This window comes from Wallemia ichthyophaga, assembly GCF_000400465.1.
Source record: "Wallemia ichthyophaga EXF-994 unplaced genomic scaffold scaffold21, whole genome shotgun sequence".
NCBI lineage: Eukaryota > Fungi > Basidiomycota > Wallemiomycetes > Wallemiales > Wallemiaceae > Wallemia > Wallemia ichthyophaga.
In genome coordinates, this window is record NW_008806294.1 from 1 (window position 1) to 15,479 (window position 15,479).

Sequence of the window (15,479 nt, forward strand, 5' to 3'; positions counted from 1 at the left end):
ACGTCAATATCGAAGTCGTAATAATTATTAATAACTAATAAATAAAGAGCGATAGGAAATCAGTTCTATTATCTAACTGTCCTTCTTAGAAGATGGGTTTTTACCGTTAGATTCTTCACATTCGGGTTTGGCTGTCGACACGTCGTCATCCGCGTCTCCATTACTCGAGCTAGCTTCTAGTTCCTTCCTTAGAGCATCTAACTCTTTCTCAAACCTGTTACACACGTAAGATTGATAAATTAGTAGTAGCATATGGCTTACCTTCTTCCGAACACCTCGACGTAATAAGAAGCACCGTCTTTAGGTTGTTAGCAGTTGAAACAAAGCTAGCCGATTACTCACTCCACGTAGAAACTCCGAATATAAACAGTAAGAACATACCACTGGCGACTTTACTGTCGTAAAGAATAAATACCGCAGGTAAAAGAGTCACTATGGTGTATGCGAATTGCATGAACATGAAAGCACTTTCACGCCACTTTGGCGCAATGTTGCTGAGTGTCCTGCCAATAAGGCCGTGATTGTGGTGCAGCATGTAGCTAAATGATGTCGTTCTTTGACCTTTACCCTCTCCTATCTTGTGACGGCGCTCAATTAAAATATACTTCCAGTAAAGCGCCTGCCAGATGAGATATATCATTGAAGTGTATAAAAGCGCCATACCAGGTTGCAACTTGTGGATACCTTCCAGGGCTGGAAAGCGATCAGTTGCGTTTGGGTAGTCGAAGATAATCGCGTGGAATACCAGCGGCGGGTACATGTGTATGAATAACGACGTTGTCTTGTCGAAACTATGGAAGACAAGACTGTTTCTCCACGTGATAACAGCGAATGCGAGCGGGCCTTGGAAGGTTGTGAGACTAGACACCTAGAAATGATATACTCACCCATTGTCATACAGTAAGCTGCTACGAATACTGCCTCTGAAGACGAAAACAACCAAAGGAAAGCCAAATTGAGGATCGTAGCGTAGTAGCACATATCGAAAAGGAAGTAGTGATATTTCAGTTGCTTGTACGTATAAGCACGGCTACGGTATGTTAGCTGCTTAACAGGATAAAAAGAAACAGCACCGACAGCGGTAAAAAGTAAAGAATCTGAACAGTGTACGATATATGCAGCCATGTTGGATTGAGAGCATAGAGTAACGCACTTCCAAGTACGTTGAATACACTTCAAGTTTTTGTAAGATAAGGTTGTTGTATTAGCCTATTGACGCACCCAAAACAGAATGACATTTTGTCACGTAACTGGACGACCTTGGCATCTTTCCACTTTGTAGACAAGTTCTGTACACGTTTACTGAGCTAATAGGCGGTCAAACAATATTCCAATGTGATACTCCAACACGATACTCACCAGCAACTTGTACTTAGCCGCTTCACGCTCGTAAAAATCTTTGGCACGTGCAGCAGCGGCAGGAAGCTTCTTATCGCCGTCGTCTTCGTTACTGGACTCATCGATGCGTGTACCGCTGCCCCTGCTTCTAATGATCTCCGCAGCCTTCTCTTTTGCAGATGTGGCTCTCTCACGAAGCTTATCCGAAGTCTCATGCAGGCGCCTCTCTATCAGATCTATTCTTGCGTCGACGTAGGTATCAATGACTTTGATTGGATTAGAGTGATGACGCTGAATCGAGAGCACCTTACAATCGATTAATGTGAATGCGCTGGGCCATGTGATATCATCATCGCTAGACTCGTAGTCGCTGTTACTGCGACCAATATCACTCATGATGGGCGACGAAGAAGATGACGAAAGAGCACGCAGAGCAAATTGCAAATTGGCTGAGTCTCGACAGATGTTTGCGGGCTAGAGGCTGTCAGGGTAAGAACTTATACATTCCCAATTAGCATTTAAATGCACGCTGAATGGAGCTATCTGTATCGAAACGTGTTCCTAGAAGCCGTCAGTGCGTAGCTCAGTTTCATTTCGCATTTGGCTAAAGAATGTTTGATAGACTGGAATGTGATACCCTTATCGATATTCGTACGCGCCAGTCCGCCTTTAAAGCCTGACTGAGTCGCTTTTCCTCAACAACAACTATGAAATACGGAGCAGCTGTATTATCAACCTTAATTGCTGCCGCCGTAGCCCAGCAAGATTACGCCATTCAAGGCCCTCCGCTCAGTACGAGATGGACGTCTGAGGTTGGCACGAATCCATGGCCATCGCATCCTCGTCCTCAAATGTTTAGATCGGAATGGCAAACTCTCAACGGATTATGGCAATTTAGTCCGACAGATGATAGTGGGCTTGACTCGCCTCCTACCGGACAGAATCTCGAAAGGCAAATTTTGGTACCCAGCTGTATCGAATCAGGTCTCTCTGGGATTCAAGAGGACCATGAGTACAGCTGGTGGAAAACATCTTTCCAAGCACCCAGTGATTGGCCTCAAGGAAAAACACTCCTTAATTTCGGTGCTGTTGATTACGAAGGTAGGTGGGCCTCACCGGAAAGTGAGACAAGCTAACACATCTTAGCTACTGTTTTTATAAACGGACAAAATGCAGGCTCCCACAAGGGTGGCTATAGCAGATTCACTTTAGATATTACAAACCAACTTCAGGGTAAGCCAATCAACCCATTCGTTTCATATAGTTAATTGATTTGACAGACATCAACGAAATATTGGTACACGTACATGACCCAACTGACTTAGAAGGTGTAAATATACCCCTCGGAAAACAACGTAGATACCGCAGATCACATATCTTCTACCAGCCATGCACGGGTATTTGGCAGACGGCATGGATGGAGTGAGTGCGGTATAATTAACGCTAGGTATCGGACTAACCTATGACAGGCGTGTTCCTACTGACTACATTGCGGATGTTCTCTTCGATGCGCAAGCGGATGGCAGTATTACAGCAACAATTACCGGCTCTGAGGGTGCAAGCGGCGATGTCTCAGTCAGTATCCGCGAAAAAGGCTCGAGTAACCAAGTAGCAGAAATCAGTGGTGCTATAAACACTGCCATTGCTGGTAATGTCGACAATGTACAAGTGTGGGCACCTGGCGCCCCAGTCCTCTACGATGTCGTTGTTACATTTAAGGAAGACAGTGTGCAATCATACGCAGGATTCCGCACCGTCGCTAAGACTGAGATCAATGGCATTCAACGCCCTACGGTGAATGGAAAGTGGTACTTCCCATTCTCCACACTCGATCAAGGTTACTGGCCAGATGGAATCTACACCCCTCCTACCAAGGAAGCAATGCAGTTCGATGTTGATTACCTCAAAGAGATCGGCTTCAATACCATAAGAAAGCACATCAAGGTTGAGCCAGATGAATACTACGCATATACTGATCAACAAGGCATAATGGTCTTCCAGGATATGCCATCTATGCCTCACGATACCACGGCGAATGACGAGCAGACCAAGGAGTTCAATAGACAATCGCTCGAGATTGTCAAGACACACGCCTTCTTCCCATCAATTGTTACCTGGGTCATCTACAACGAGGGCTGGGGACAACAGGAAGGACCAATTGAGAAAGGAATCACTAACAACATTCGTGACAATGATGGAACACGCATAATTGACTCTGTTAGTGGATGGAACGATAATGGATTCGGAGATTACAAGGATGTTCACAGTTACTCGGAGAGCCAATGCGGTATGGTCAACAACGATACTCGAATCCAGATCCAAGGAGAGTTTGGTGGCGTTGGACTCAACCTGTCAGCCGACCAACTGTGGCCAGACCCAGCAGCTATCGCAACCATTCCAGAGACTTACGAAATAGCAACGGATGTCGGAGCGTACAACAACCGCTCAATCGAGGTTATTGACGTCCTCACCAGTCAAGTTAGAAACAACAAGTGCTCTGGCGGTGTATATACCCAAACTACCGATACAGAGGGCGAAGTAAACGGATTGATCTCGTACAGCAGGGATGTCTCCAAGGCAAATATCGATTCGTGGAAGTCAGCTCTCCAAAGACTCTACGACGCAGCGAGAGAGAAAGGCGGCTTTTGATACCCAATTTGGATTCTATGGCTTTGATGCCATGTTAATATATTTAATATGTTTATAGTTTTATTTATGCATCTTAATGGATAATTTAGGGTACTTGATGTTGTTGTGATTTGTTTGACTTTGGAGTGTGTACGCGTTGAGTGTGTTGTATACTACATTTACGCGTATAAATTTATTTGCAATCGCGCATAGAATCTTCATGTGAAACGTGCTCTCTACGCCTTTCATTATCACAGTCGTCTTCTCAACAACGTGAATGCTGCTAGCACCGCCAGACACAAGCAATCCGCGCATTAAATCGTATGGATCAGCCTACAAAGAGATAATAAATACATCGAGGAAGCGTCAATCATCAGCCAATGCGGTTGTGATACTAGCAGCACCTGACGTTGATGCTCTATGTGGCGTTCGTATCCTGGTAGATATGCTCAAAATTGACGGCATATTGCACAATGTCAGAGTTGTGAGTGGATACGCTGAGCTGGAGAACGTTAGAGGTGAAATCGTGGAGGATCCTGAGGTGAGTGTCTGTGGAGTGATAGCATATGAATTAACACCTTAAAGCTCCACAGCGTCGTGATTCTAGGATTTGGAAGCTTACTCACACTATCTTCTCAATTTGCCTTGCATTCTGGCGTTACAGTCCACCTCGTTGATTCATCAAGACCTTGGAACTTAGCCAACGCGTTTGGAGGGTTTGGCGGAGGCGAATATGATGAAGCGAAAGTACTAGTTTGGGACGATGGCTATTACAATGCCAAAGAAATGGAAGATCTTAAGAAGAGCTGGGAGGCACTGGAGGTGTGTTGACACGAGTATTTGCGAGTTTGAGTTCACAATTACGCATAGTATGACCCTGAAGACTCAGAAGATGATTCGGAAGACTCAGAGGACTCCTTGGACGATGATAGCGAAGATGACAATGACAACGGTGTTGCCGATAGTGATGAGGACGCAAATCCACCTGCTAAAAGAGCAAGACTCAATCCAAAGGTCATTAGCCTGTTACTTATATGGAAATGGCTAACTCGAACAACAGAAAGCTCGAAAGAAGCTCAAGCAAGACAGACAGGTACACAGAAGCAAGCTTTCAAAGTACTACAATAGCGGCTCTTCGCATGGCATGAGCGTAAGCTGCGTAATGTATATTTTAACAGTAGAACTCGAACGCGCTGTCAACGATCTCGTCTGGTATGCCATACTTGGGTTGACATATCAGTACATCTCAGCTCAAATATCACGCTCCCAATATGACGATCGATATGTTCTCTTGCGAGATGAAGTAGCCCGTCTGAATCCACCAACGATAGGTGAGACGGTCACCAATCCAGATGATTACAGCATATCAATCAAAGAAGAGTTACGATTCCCTTTGCTTCGTCACTGGAGCTTATACGATAGTATGATACACTCAGAATACATAGCGAGTAAACTAGGTATATGGAAAGAGGGAGGCAAAAAGCGATTACATGGATTCCTTGCAGAGATGGGTTTGCCGTTAGTGCAAGCTCAACAGTCCTATGCTCACATGGATACGGATTTAAAGCGAGCTTTACCTGTGAAGGTGGAGAACACTGCACCTAGACACCAGTTAGTAGATTTGTCGTACCCTTCATTTGTTAGGAGCTTTGGTTTGAGATCACTTCCGCTGGCTGCTGCTGATGCGGTAGAGGCTATCAACGCACTGTTGCAGGCAGCAACTGGCATCAATATCTACGTTGATGACGGCAAAGGCGGTGGTGAACTGTTCAGTAACGTTCGATTGTGGGAAATTACGAGTCTGTTCGGCAATACAGTTGACAACAAAGAAAATAAGCGCAATCTTACATTCTTTGGTCAGATGGAGGAAGGTGATGAAGATATTACTGCACTTATAAAGAAGAAAAATGATGAAAGGAGCTGGGAAAGGAATTTCTGGATTGCGTATGATGCTTTAAACAATAATGTTTCCAGGCTTAGAGCATCTATTCCATTATGTATCTCTTTGCATAGAGCAGTGCTACGGACCGGAGCAAGTTTAATTGAACAGAAGGTCATTCGGAATCTCAGTCTGTTCAGGCTGGCTATCTTGAAAGAAGGGCCAGATCTCGCACTATTTTGCAACCCAGCACCCCTTTCTCGTCTAACAAAGTGGCTGATAGAAGCATTGAGAGATCGTATTGTCTCCAAGACTAAAGGTGGCAAGGTTATAGACCCGCGCACTGGGTCACAAAAGAGATTGAAAGACCTACCATTTATCGTTGGATGTCTAAACGAAAAGACTGGCACCTACCTCGTTGCAGGTATGACAGGTTCCACTTTATTTGACGACGCCAGAAAAAAGTGAGTCAGGTCTTGTTATGTTTATTCCTACTAACAGAAGACTTAAGTAAACTGGGTACAGTCTTTCATGATGCGGCTGAGTCCACTCGTACTAGATCTAAGCATGACTGGTTCGATACAGCCGTTGTCGAAATCCACGGTGATGATCTCCAAGATTTTATCGAAGGTGTACAAGCAGGTCTGGCAGAAAGCAATTATTAGCATACCCAACAGCATGAACATATATTAACTACTATAGTGTACAATAACAAGTCCAAAAAAGTAATCTATAAATCCATGATTTTGCATTGAATGGTATATGTGGCATACAATAACTATTGTCGAGATTTCTTTGACGAACTTGGCTCTTCCATTTCAACGTCTTCTTCGTCTCGCGGTCTCTCCAGTCTGAATCCATTAGAGGCGTCTTGCACATTCCATACAGCAATTTTTGCATCCTCCGCCACTGAAACGATTGCGTTCAGCTGTTTATCAAAGGCGACAGCTCTGATAAGTTCTGAATGACCGCCTTTCATGACTCTTTCCAGCTGGATGCTATCAGACTTTAAGTCTGTCATTATTGAAAATTCTCCGCTGAGTTATTCGTCAGGGATGTACGTAGAAAACAGTCTACATACCTCGATCTACCGCCAAACATTACTAAGTTGTTTTCTAACTCTGTGATATTGATTATATAATCATTATCCCAGCGATTATCGAGCGACCGCTGTCTAATGTCGCCCAAATCTTTCTGCAATTCGATTTCCTTGGTGAATGTGAGTGGTGGTAGTGGATTTCATAATTTCAAATTCACATTCTCACTATCAAGAGTGTAAAATGCAGCGCTTTGCATGTCAGTGAAGGCGTATATGGTTCCGTCGGACAGGAGGCCAGCGTCTGCAATACTAGAACCGACGTTGACGCATCCCATACTAGCGTCGTTATCGTCTTCTATGCTTGGATCTACATACATGAGCAAACCATCAGTAGCAGCGGTAAGAAGATGGTTGTTTGGTAGGAATTTGAGAGTGGTGATATCATCAGAGTGCAGTTCATCATATCTTCTGAGGTGAGTCTTGGTGTTTCGTATATCCCTGAGTATAAGCGATTAGATGATTATGTTGATTCACAACGAAACTCACCAAATGATAGCGCTAGCGTCGTCGTTGACGAGCTCTGTGCCTGCAGCTAAGGCATTACTTGAAGAATCAAGCGCAAGAGCTTGAATAGGAGCCTTTTTACCTTTTGTAGACTTAACGAGTACGTTTGTTGCGTTATCACCGTTCATTCTCTGATCCCAAAGCCAAACATTGCCGTCGAAATCAGCAGAAGCGACAGCGTTTGGGTCATGAGGACAACCAATTAGCTTGGAAACTCTACTTTGATGTGGAATTATACTACGTGGTTTTAAATTAGCCCTATCTAGGAGGAGAACGTTTTGTTGAGAAGACACGGCCAAAGATGAATCTAAGGGGAGAATCGCAGTGAGATAACTTGTAGAGTGAGGTTTGGTGATTGAAGACGGCGAAGAGTGCGTCTTTATCCATTTACTTTCAAGTAGTGACATTATCCTTTTGTCGTGACAGTGGGCTCTTGAGGAAATGCAACCAAGATCAACGGATATTGTAAAATCTAATCAGCCGTTGTATGCCTATACGCTACCCGATCAACTTCTGCAGCGTCTCAAGCTTCGTTCGGTTGGCGCTCAAGATGAAGACGAAAATGTTGACGCCGGCAGCGAGGAAGACGATGAGCAAGACGCGAAGAATGAACCAGGTGAATATAGGACCACGCCAAGAAGGAAGAAATACTTCTGCTCGACTACGCAAGCTTCTTTTGATACAATTGAGGAATTACGTATGCATTTCCACTCAGATTGGTACAGATACTGCGTTAAATTGAAAGCTGATGGAAAAGAACCAGTAACTGAGGAGGCTTTTGAGGATATGTTGGATGATGTTTCCTCTAGCAGCGATGAGGACGGCGATGAAGACAAATTGACGCAACTGCTGAGGAAGCAGACAAAGCTCAATACTCTATCAAACAGCAAAGAAGATGATGTAGAGGATTTCGACACTCAAAGAGCATTGAGTCGCACTCCCGTCGTCTGGTTTGAAGTAGGTGATGATAACCTCGATGACGCCACACCGGGTGCTCAATTAGGTGTTTATAGAGCACTTTTCCCTTCACCTACACCGCCCAACAACGAAATCTTAGATCACTTGAACAAATTTCAGCTCAACGATTCTCAACTCAACGCCACTGATTCACCGCGCAGATGGACGCTAATCATGATCGGCGGTGGTCACTTTGCAGCCTGCGTAGTATCTATAGTACCTCAAGTTGTGCGTAGAAACAAAAGGACCGAAGTCGATATCGGTGTCGTCCTTAAGCAGAAGACTTTCCACAGATACACGAGTGAGTGTTGGCTTTACTTGACAGCACCCCGCTAATAATCTCCCAAGCGCGTCGCAAACAGGGTGGAGCACAATCGAGTAATGATATGGCCAAAGGCAAAGCCAACTCTGCCGGTGCAATGATTAGACGATACAACGAGCAAGCGTTGGCTGAGGTAGGGATGCTATCATGCGGAAGAATGAGCCTAACAAAGTGTAGGATGTTCGAGCACTCATGAATGAATGGAAGGACGATATTGATGGCTCGGAACGTATCTTTGCCCGAGCGACGAGCAGCTCAAACAGGCGAATCTTGTTTGGAGGAGCGAATAATGACGACTGTGTGATAAAGAAGAGTGTGTCAACTCACACCTATTTCTTTCAATACTAATAAAATTTCAGCTGACCCTCGTATACGCGGTTTCCCATTCCCGACACGCAGGCCAACCCACAATGAGCTGATAAGGTGTTTCCAAGAGCTCACTAAGGTCAAGACGACATACTTGACTCGCAACCAGCTGCGTGAGCAAGATGAAGATTGGCTGGCTAAGGTGGTACCAAAACCTAAAGTCTTACCAAGCCAACCGCAACAGCAAACCGCTCAACCTGAGAAGCCACGCGCTCTTACAGCTGAAGAAGAAGAAGAAATTTTCGTCAAAGAAGTAAAAAGTAGGGCTATAGAGATGGTGTCCAAGGATAGGCTGGAAGCACTAAAGACACATATGGATCGACACTCGGGAATATTAACAAATCCTAGCATTATTATGGAGAATGGAAGTACTTTGTTACAGATAGCAGCTGCGAACAATTCCCACAACGTTGTCACATGGTTGCTGCTCGAGAAACAGGTTGACCCTGCTGTTTTCGGTGGTAACAAAACAGCTTACGAGCTGTCGAAGAGTAAGGAGAGCAGAGATGCGTTTAGAATAGCGATGGGTAAGTTGCCTGAGAGATGGGATTGGGTTGAAGGTGCAAGAGTGCCTAGTTCATTGACGCAAGAGCAGCTAGAGCAGTCGTCAACATCAGCGAGAGAAAAAGAAAGAAGGAAGAACCTCAAAGACAGGATGAAAGAGAAGAGGGGCGCACGCGAACAGCAAGAAGTTAAACAAAGAGAAGAAGAGGAGGCTAAGGAGAAAGAAAGGATTGCAAAAATACCTTCACATGCAACTACCAACACACTGGGTGGAAATGCAAACACACTCGCGACAGCTGGACTCAGTGGTGATCTCAAAGTTAAAGTAGAGAGGGAAAGACGTGCACGTGCAGCCGAAGCGCGAATGGCAAACATAACGAAGAATTAGAACTAGTTTTAAACATGCATTTTAGATTACGAAAATGATTATGTTGTGTTGTTTTCACTATGTCTTGCTTGTTTCATGTTGCTTTTGAACTTTAAGATGTGAGTTGAGTTGAGATAGAGGATGTGATAAACGAGTTGATTAAGAATGTATGTTTAGATAAAGAAGAAGGAAAGGAGTGAATTTGATTGAAAGTAAGATTACCAATACCTCATTAGAGTACACAGTACTCAAACTCCGCCTAGATTTGCACGCCCTTGTAAAAGACTATACAATTGAGCACGTGCATCATCTTGATTGCGCTGTTGTTGACTTAAACCAGGTGGTGGTAAATTACTTTGTGAAGGTGGGCTGTTAGCAGGTATATTAAACAGTTGATTTAATGTTGCGTTACCCATTCCCATACCGAACCCAGGAGGAGGTTGTTGTATCTGAGATAAGTGCGGAGTTGGTGTGACTTGTTGTTGTTGTTGTTGTTGTTGTTGTTGGGCTTGCGCAAACATTAATTCAGCATGTGGAGATGGAGATGACATTGACATGATTGCTGGATCCTGAAAAGGTATGTCTGGAAAAGTTAGTAAGTGATAAATTCAACAAAACTTTACCCACCATATGTGGACGCTTGCGATGGCATTGGCGAGTTGTTTCCAAGACCTGGCGGTGGTCCTGCGATGCCTGGAGGTGGGCCGTTGACCATGTTGCGAGACAGAGCAGGAGAGTTGCGTTGCTGTTGTTGTTGATGTTGCTGCTCAAACATCATGGCACTCGATGGAGCACCACTGCTACCTGCACCCGGCTGAGCATCCACGAGCAAGTCGTGAGCTGGATCCTCGAACGAACCAAGCTGCTGTTCACTTCTGGCAAAATCAAATCGAGATGATCTTCTGATATTTTCATCTTGACTGTATCCAAATGATCTCAGTCCAGGTGGAGGTGGAGGTGGAGGCGGATGATGTATGTGATGTGGCTGATGAACTGGAGCCTGCGTCATTCCAGCCAAATTCATCTGTTCAAACTGCTTATCTATACTACTATGACTATGCTGATCTATGTGTTGTGGGTGTGGGTGGTGTTGATGCTGCTGTTTCTGATGCTGTTGTTGTTGCTGCTGCTTTAGCTGAGAATTTGGGAATGATCCAAACGGTGCAAATGTTTCATCGAATGGATTAAATGCCCCAGTGTAGATTGGTCCAGGTGAGGTTTGGACTGAAGGTTGCTGAACATTTCTCTGCTGTGACACTTGTTTACGTTGAAAGTGATCATAAGTTGACATATAGCTTATTGAAGGATCATTACCGAACAAATAACTAACAGATGATAGTACATTCTGACTATCGACAGGTCTACTAAGGTTAGACTGCTGCAGCGGCGACTTGTGAAGAGCATTGTTATTATCCTCAACACCCATGCTAAAGCTAAAGTCGTTTCCACCTGACTTGAAGAGCGATAAAACATCATCAATTTCGTCATCCCGACTCTTTTTCATTGGTTGCACAGGCATTGGATGTGGAGAAAGCCCAGCTAAGCCAGGAGGTGGTAAACTTGGTGATAAACCAGGTGGTAACATAGTAATTGGTTTAGAGGATAATCCAGGTGGTGGTGGTGCAGGTGATTGTTTTGACAAACCAGGCGGAGGACCAGTTGGAGAAACTGTTGCACTTGTACTCACTGGTACCTGCTTTGGTATAAGATTATTCAAATCAGGTGATTGATTATTACTACTTTGTTGAACAACTGAAGAAGGTCTTGATAAGGGTTTGTCATAATTCGCATTTGATCGCATAACTTGATTTATATTTTGATTTGAATTTTGACTTTGAAATTGTGGACGAATGATTCTATTCGGAGGATTCGAAGAGACTGGAGTTCGACGAATGGAAGATAAGTGGGATGATTGTGAAGGTGTAGGGAATTGAGATGTGGGTAAGTTGGTGATTGTACTAGCTGTTGAAGCGCTCGTAGGTTGACTACCTGGTTTAGCCCATGAAGCAGATTTTGGTAGTTGTTGAGCATGAGTGGTTTCAATATCATGTATTTGAGGCCTGCGTATAGTAGGAGTATTGTAATTTGGTTGATTATGCTGCGTAGAAGAATTTTGATTGAAATGATGAGAATTTTGATAATAATGTTGTGGTGGTGGTGGGGTTGGTAATGGAGCAGCGTTGGCAAAAGGTCTCCTGAAACCGCCAGCGCCACCGGTATCACCAGCAGGGAAAGAGGAAGAAGTTAAATCTTCCTTTGTGAAACTATCATTCTCATCTGCAGGTTCGTGAAGTAAAGAACAATTTGGATCAGAGCAGAAAATATTGCGCAAGTAGTTGGTGCAATACTTTGAAGTACCGTAGCTTGCTCTTAAAACACCACCTTGAGCAGGATCAATAAGGTTTACACCATCGACGCAATTTATGGCAAGTAAAGCATCTTCAGATCTTTGGTATAATATGTAAATACCAACGATAGGGCTATCAGAGATAGAGTGACTTGAAGGAGGTCTCTTTGTAAGTGATAATTTTAGTATGCGTCCGTATTGACCAAAGTAATCAGGGGATTTGAGTAAAGGCAGCATTTCTTCGGAGAAAGACTGAGGCCAGCCAACTACATAAGCTAAAGAGCGTTGAATAACTCTAACATCGGCTAATCTGGATCTGCCGAGGTTGTCAAGCTCCTTTTTCTCCTTCTCCTTCGATTTTTTCTGGCGTTCGATGCGTTTGACGCTGGGAGTGAAATGAGTTGGGGTATAGGGCAATGAGAAGAAAGAAACTCACTCTTCTGCAGCGACAGGCTGAAATTTAGCGCCTTCGTTGGTGTATTCTCTTCGACAAGCGGGGCACTTTCTATTCAAGTTTTCCTTAATACGATGCCAGCAGAATCTACAGATCTGTGAGGTTGTCAGAAGTGAAAATATACGCCGTTTAAACCCACTTGATATCCACAGGGACACGGCTTGAAGTTCAAATCAGATATGTCCATTTCATCTAAGCAAAGTGGACAATCTCTATCTTCCTAGAGAGAAGTGAGTAAACTTGATGATTCAAATACACCAAACACACCTCATCATCTGACCAGTAAGCGTCTCTTAAACCTTTGAATAGATCCTTATCTTGATTTACCTGTACAGATCCACTACTTGGCGTATGAGGAAGCGTCTTTGGTATTCCCAGATTCAACAGCGTCGTTTTATACATTTTAGCCTCAACGAAACTTGACGGTACGATTGTAAGGAAGATTGTGAGCAAATATTTTATAATCAAGTAGAGACGCTAAGGGGATTGAATTTAAAATTACATCCATATTTCAGTCTTTATAAACGTTTATTCAAGATATCTTTGTGATTTTGAGTGTTTTGATTGGTGAAATGGGGAGTAGGGGTATAGGGATTTGGATTTGATGGTAGTATGTTTGTGTTATATGTTCAATATCCTCTAAATACCATACAAAGATTACAAATTGAAACTGAAATTGAGTTCAGTGCGTTGCGTTGCGTCGCGTAACTGAGAAAATCCAATCAATAAGCTTTTATTGGAGTGTTTTATAGTGTTTGAATGTGCATCATCTTCGCCCCCTCAAACCCCTTAAATTAGAATATAAAAATTAAAATATTCCGTTCATACCCACTCCAATACTACCCTTGACTTAGACCAGCGAATACCTCGACGAAATTGGAAATATTGGAGAAATTGTGGGTTTTAATAGTAGAATTCAAAGGTAGACTATTGAATTATTATTAGAATGTCACTTTTACAAGCAATTTCTACTTTCTTTAACCCACAGACTACGTTATCTTCAATACCAAATCGTAATAGAGGCGTCGCAGCTAGTGGCAGTCCAACAACGCCATCAGTTATCCCTTTAAACCCAAATTTGAATAAATCAGATTGTGGTACTCCACCACCAAGTAGCTCTACTTTCATCCCGAATTCACCTGCATTGCATCCATTTCCACCACCAAGTCCTTATCCTCCTTTGAAAAGTACTTATCAACGTATTAAAAAGTGGTCAAAGAGTCGATGTCCTGAGATCTATGACACTTTAAATATACCCGCTTCAATTCTCACTTTAGACGCTCTTGAACTTAATATCGGTTTTCAATTACCACCTGCAGTTAGAGATTACTTTTTAGTTCATGATGGTCAAGACATTGATAACGATTCCGATGGTTTGTTATTTGGTTTACACCTCCTTCCCATCGACGACGTACTTGAACAGTATGACTTTTGGAGAAGCGTTGATGAACATGATCAGGTTCATAACAATCATTTCTTACTTTCACGCATGAAATCTGTTCCTCATGGTTGGGTAAAATGTCTCTACTCCAACCCCGCTTGGTTACCTTTAGCTACTGATAAAATGGGTAATTACATTGGTGTAGATTTAGATCCTCCAACTGATCAACCAGGTGCTGTACCTGGTCAAGTCATTCTTTTCGGTAGAGATATTGATACAAAGGTTGTTGTTTGTCATTCTGATGGCTCTGGCGGTTGGGGAAAGTTCATGTCTCACTTCGCTGACTTATTAGAAACTGATCAAGTTACTTTTAAACATGACGATAGTTACTTAAGTAGCTCTATTGATAGTATAGATGACTATATAGGATCTGCAAATAAAATTGGAATGAAAATTGGTGGCGAGTATAAAGGTTGGGATGTTATTGAGGCGCTATTTGATAAGAGTGTAAAGTTTTGGTCGGAAATCGGTCTTGGGGAGGAAGATGCACCAGCTTTAAACGTTGAATCCCCTCATGGTACACTCTCACCGATTTCCATACCACAATCATCTGGAAAACAGAGAGCTCAAACAGAACCAATTCCATCAACAAGTAAAGCGACTTTAACACCGGAGAGAAAGTCGGATAGGATGAGAGTGAGCCACTCAGATAATGGCAAAACACACCAACGCAGATCAGCAGTCACACTTCCACCAGCTGCACCAATAGATTTGCCTACATCTGATCAAATAAGGGAGGTTGCGAATGAGGCGAGAAATGAGGCAAACAATGGCAAGTCGTGGATATTGCCATCGCACGTACAACAAACAGTATCAAAGCAGAAGATGCACCAGGATTACACTAATGGGGATATAACCGAGTTAAGAAATTTTGGTAGATCATCAACGCCGACATTGTCATTGACATCAACATCTAATGCCACAGTGGATAGTTTGGGATTGGAGCATGGTAATGGTGGTGGTGAGAACAGCAACAATAATAACAACAGTAACAGTAATAGCAGTGGGATAAGGAATAGCTTAGGACTTGCACATAGCAACAACTCAGATGAGTCAACCAACCCAATGGCGTCAACTATCAGACTTGTACACTCACCTGAGCGTATAAACAAGTCAACACTTAACAAGAATGAAGATTTTCAAGATGTTTCACTAGATATCAGCCCGATGTGAGAACAAAATTTTTGCGAGCATACATACATAATAAGAAAGATAATGAACAATTGTATACTATAACCAATTCAGAGTATTTATCACAAGATTTCAAAAATTA

The 15,479-nt window shown here is 43.2% G+C and overlaps 7 protein-coding genes across 7 annotated transcripts; 4 read left to right on the forward strand and 3 right to left on the reverse strand.

Annotated features, from left to right (window-relative positions):
- Nucleotides 1-72: 72 nt before the first annotated feature.
- On the reverse strand, nt 73-1,734 carry J056_002422 (uncharacterized protein; the record flags this gene model as incomplete). Its single annotated transcript, XM_009271687.1, has 8 exons — nt 73-214; nt 262-298; nt 343-843; nt 888-1,030; nt 1,078-1,173; nt 1,222-1,307; nt 1,360-1,604; nt 1,650-1,734. The coding sequence occupies 8 exons, from the start codon at nt 1,732-1,734 to the stop codon at nt 73-75; spliced, it is 1,335 nt and encodes a 444-aa protein (XP_009269962.1).
- Nucleotides 1,735-2,045: 311 nt separating this feature from the next.
- J056_002423 (Beta-galactosidase) lies at nt 2,046-3,987 on the forward strand (the record flags this gene model as incomplete). Its single annotated transcript, XM_009271688.1, has 4 exons — nt 2,046-2,439; nt 2,485-2,571; nt 2,619-2,760; nt 2,808-3,987. The coding sequence occupies 4 exons, from the start codon at nt 2,046-2,048 to the stop codon at nt 3,985-3,987; spliced, it is 1,803 nt and encodes a 600-aa protein (XP_009269963.1).
- Nucleotides 3,988-4,243: 256 nt separating this feature from the next.
- J056_002424 (Cell division control protein 45-like protein) lies at nt 4,244-6,510 on the forward strand (the record flags this gene model as incomplete). The annotated part of the gene is made up of 5 exons (XM_009271689.1): nt 4,244-4,507; nt 4,552-4,788; nt 4,837-4,980; nt 5,027-6,309; nt 6,357-6,510. 5 exons carry the CDS (start codon nt 4,244-4,246, stop codon nt 6,508-6,510), a joined length of 2,082 nt encoding a protein of 693 aa, XP_009269964.1.
- Nucleotides 6,511-6,623: 113 nt separating this feature from the next.
- On the reverse strand, nt 6,624-7,855 carry J056_002425 (uncharacterized protein; the record flags this gene model as incomplete). Its single annotated transcript, XM_009271690.1, has 4 exons — nt 6,624-6,882; nt 6,927-7,054; nt 7,103-7,382; nt 7,431-7,855. The coding sequence occupies 4 exons, from the start codon at nt 7,853-7,855 to the stop codon at nt 6,624-6,626; spliced, it is 1,092 nt and encodes a 363-aa protein (XP_009269965.1).
- A 34-nt stretch (nt 7,856-7,889) lies between these two features.
- On the forward strand, nt 7,890-9,985 carry J056_002426 (VMS1-like protein; the record flags this gene model as incomplete). The annotated part of the gene is made up of 4 exons (XM_009271691.1): nt 7,890-8,706; nt 8,754-8,860; nt 8,905-9,040; nt 9,087-9,985. The coding sequence occupies 4 exons, from the start codon at nt 7,890-7,892 to the stop codon at nt 9,983-9,985; spliced, it is 1,959 nt and encodes a 652-aa protein (XP_009269966.1).
- A 227-nt stretch (nt 9,986-10,212) lies between these two features.
- Nucleotides 10,213-13,167, reverse strand: J056_002427 (General negative regulator of transcription subunit 4; the record flags this gene model as incomplete). Its single annotated transcript, XM_009271692.1, has 5 exons — nt 10,213-10,547; nt 10,592-12,696; nt 12,748-12,860; nt 12,905-12,985; nt 13,033-13,167. The coding sequence occupies 5 exons, from the start codon at nt 13,165-13,167 to the stop codon at nt 10,213-10,215; spliced, it is 2,769 nt and encodes a 922-aa protein (XP_009269967.1).
- A 544-nt stretch (nt 13,168-13,711) lies between these two features.
- Nucleotides 13,712-15,379, forward strand: J056_002428 (KNR4/SMI1-like protein; the record flags this gene model as incomplete). The annotated part of the gene is made up of 1 exon (XM_009271693.1): nt 13,712-15,379. The coding sequence occupies one exon, from the start codon at nt 13,712-13,714 to the stop codon at nt 15,377-15,379; it is 1,668 nt and encodes a 555-aa protein (XP_009269968.1).
- Nucleotides 15,380-15,479: the final 100 nt, after the last annotated feature.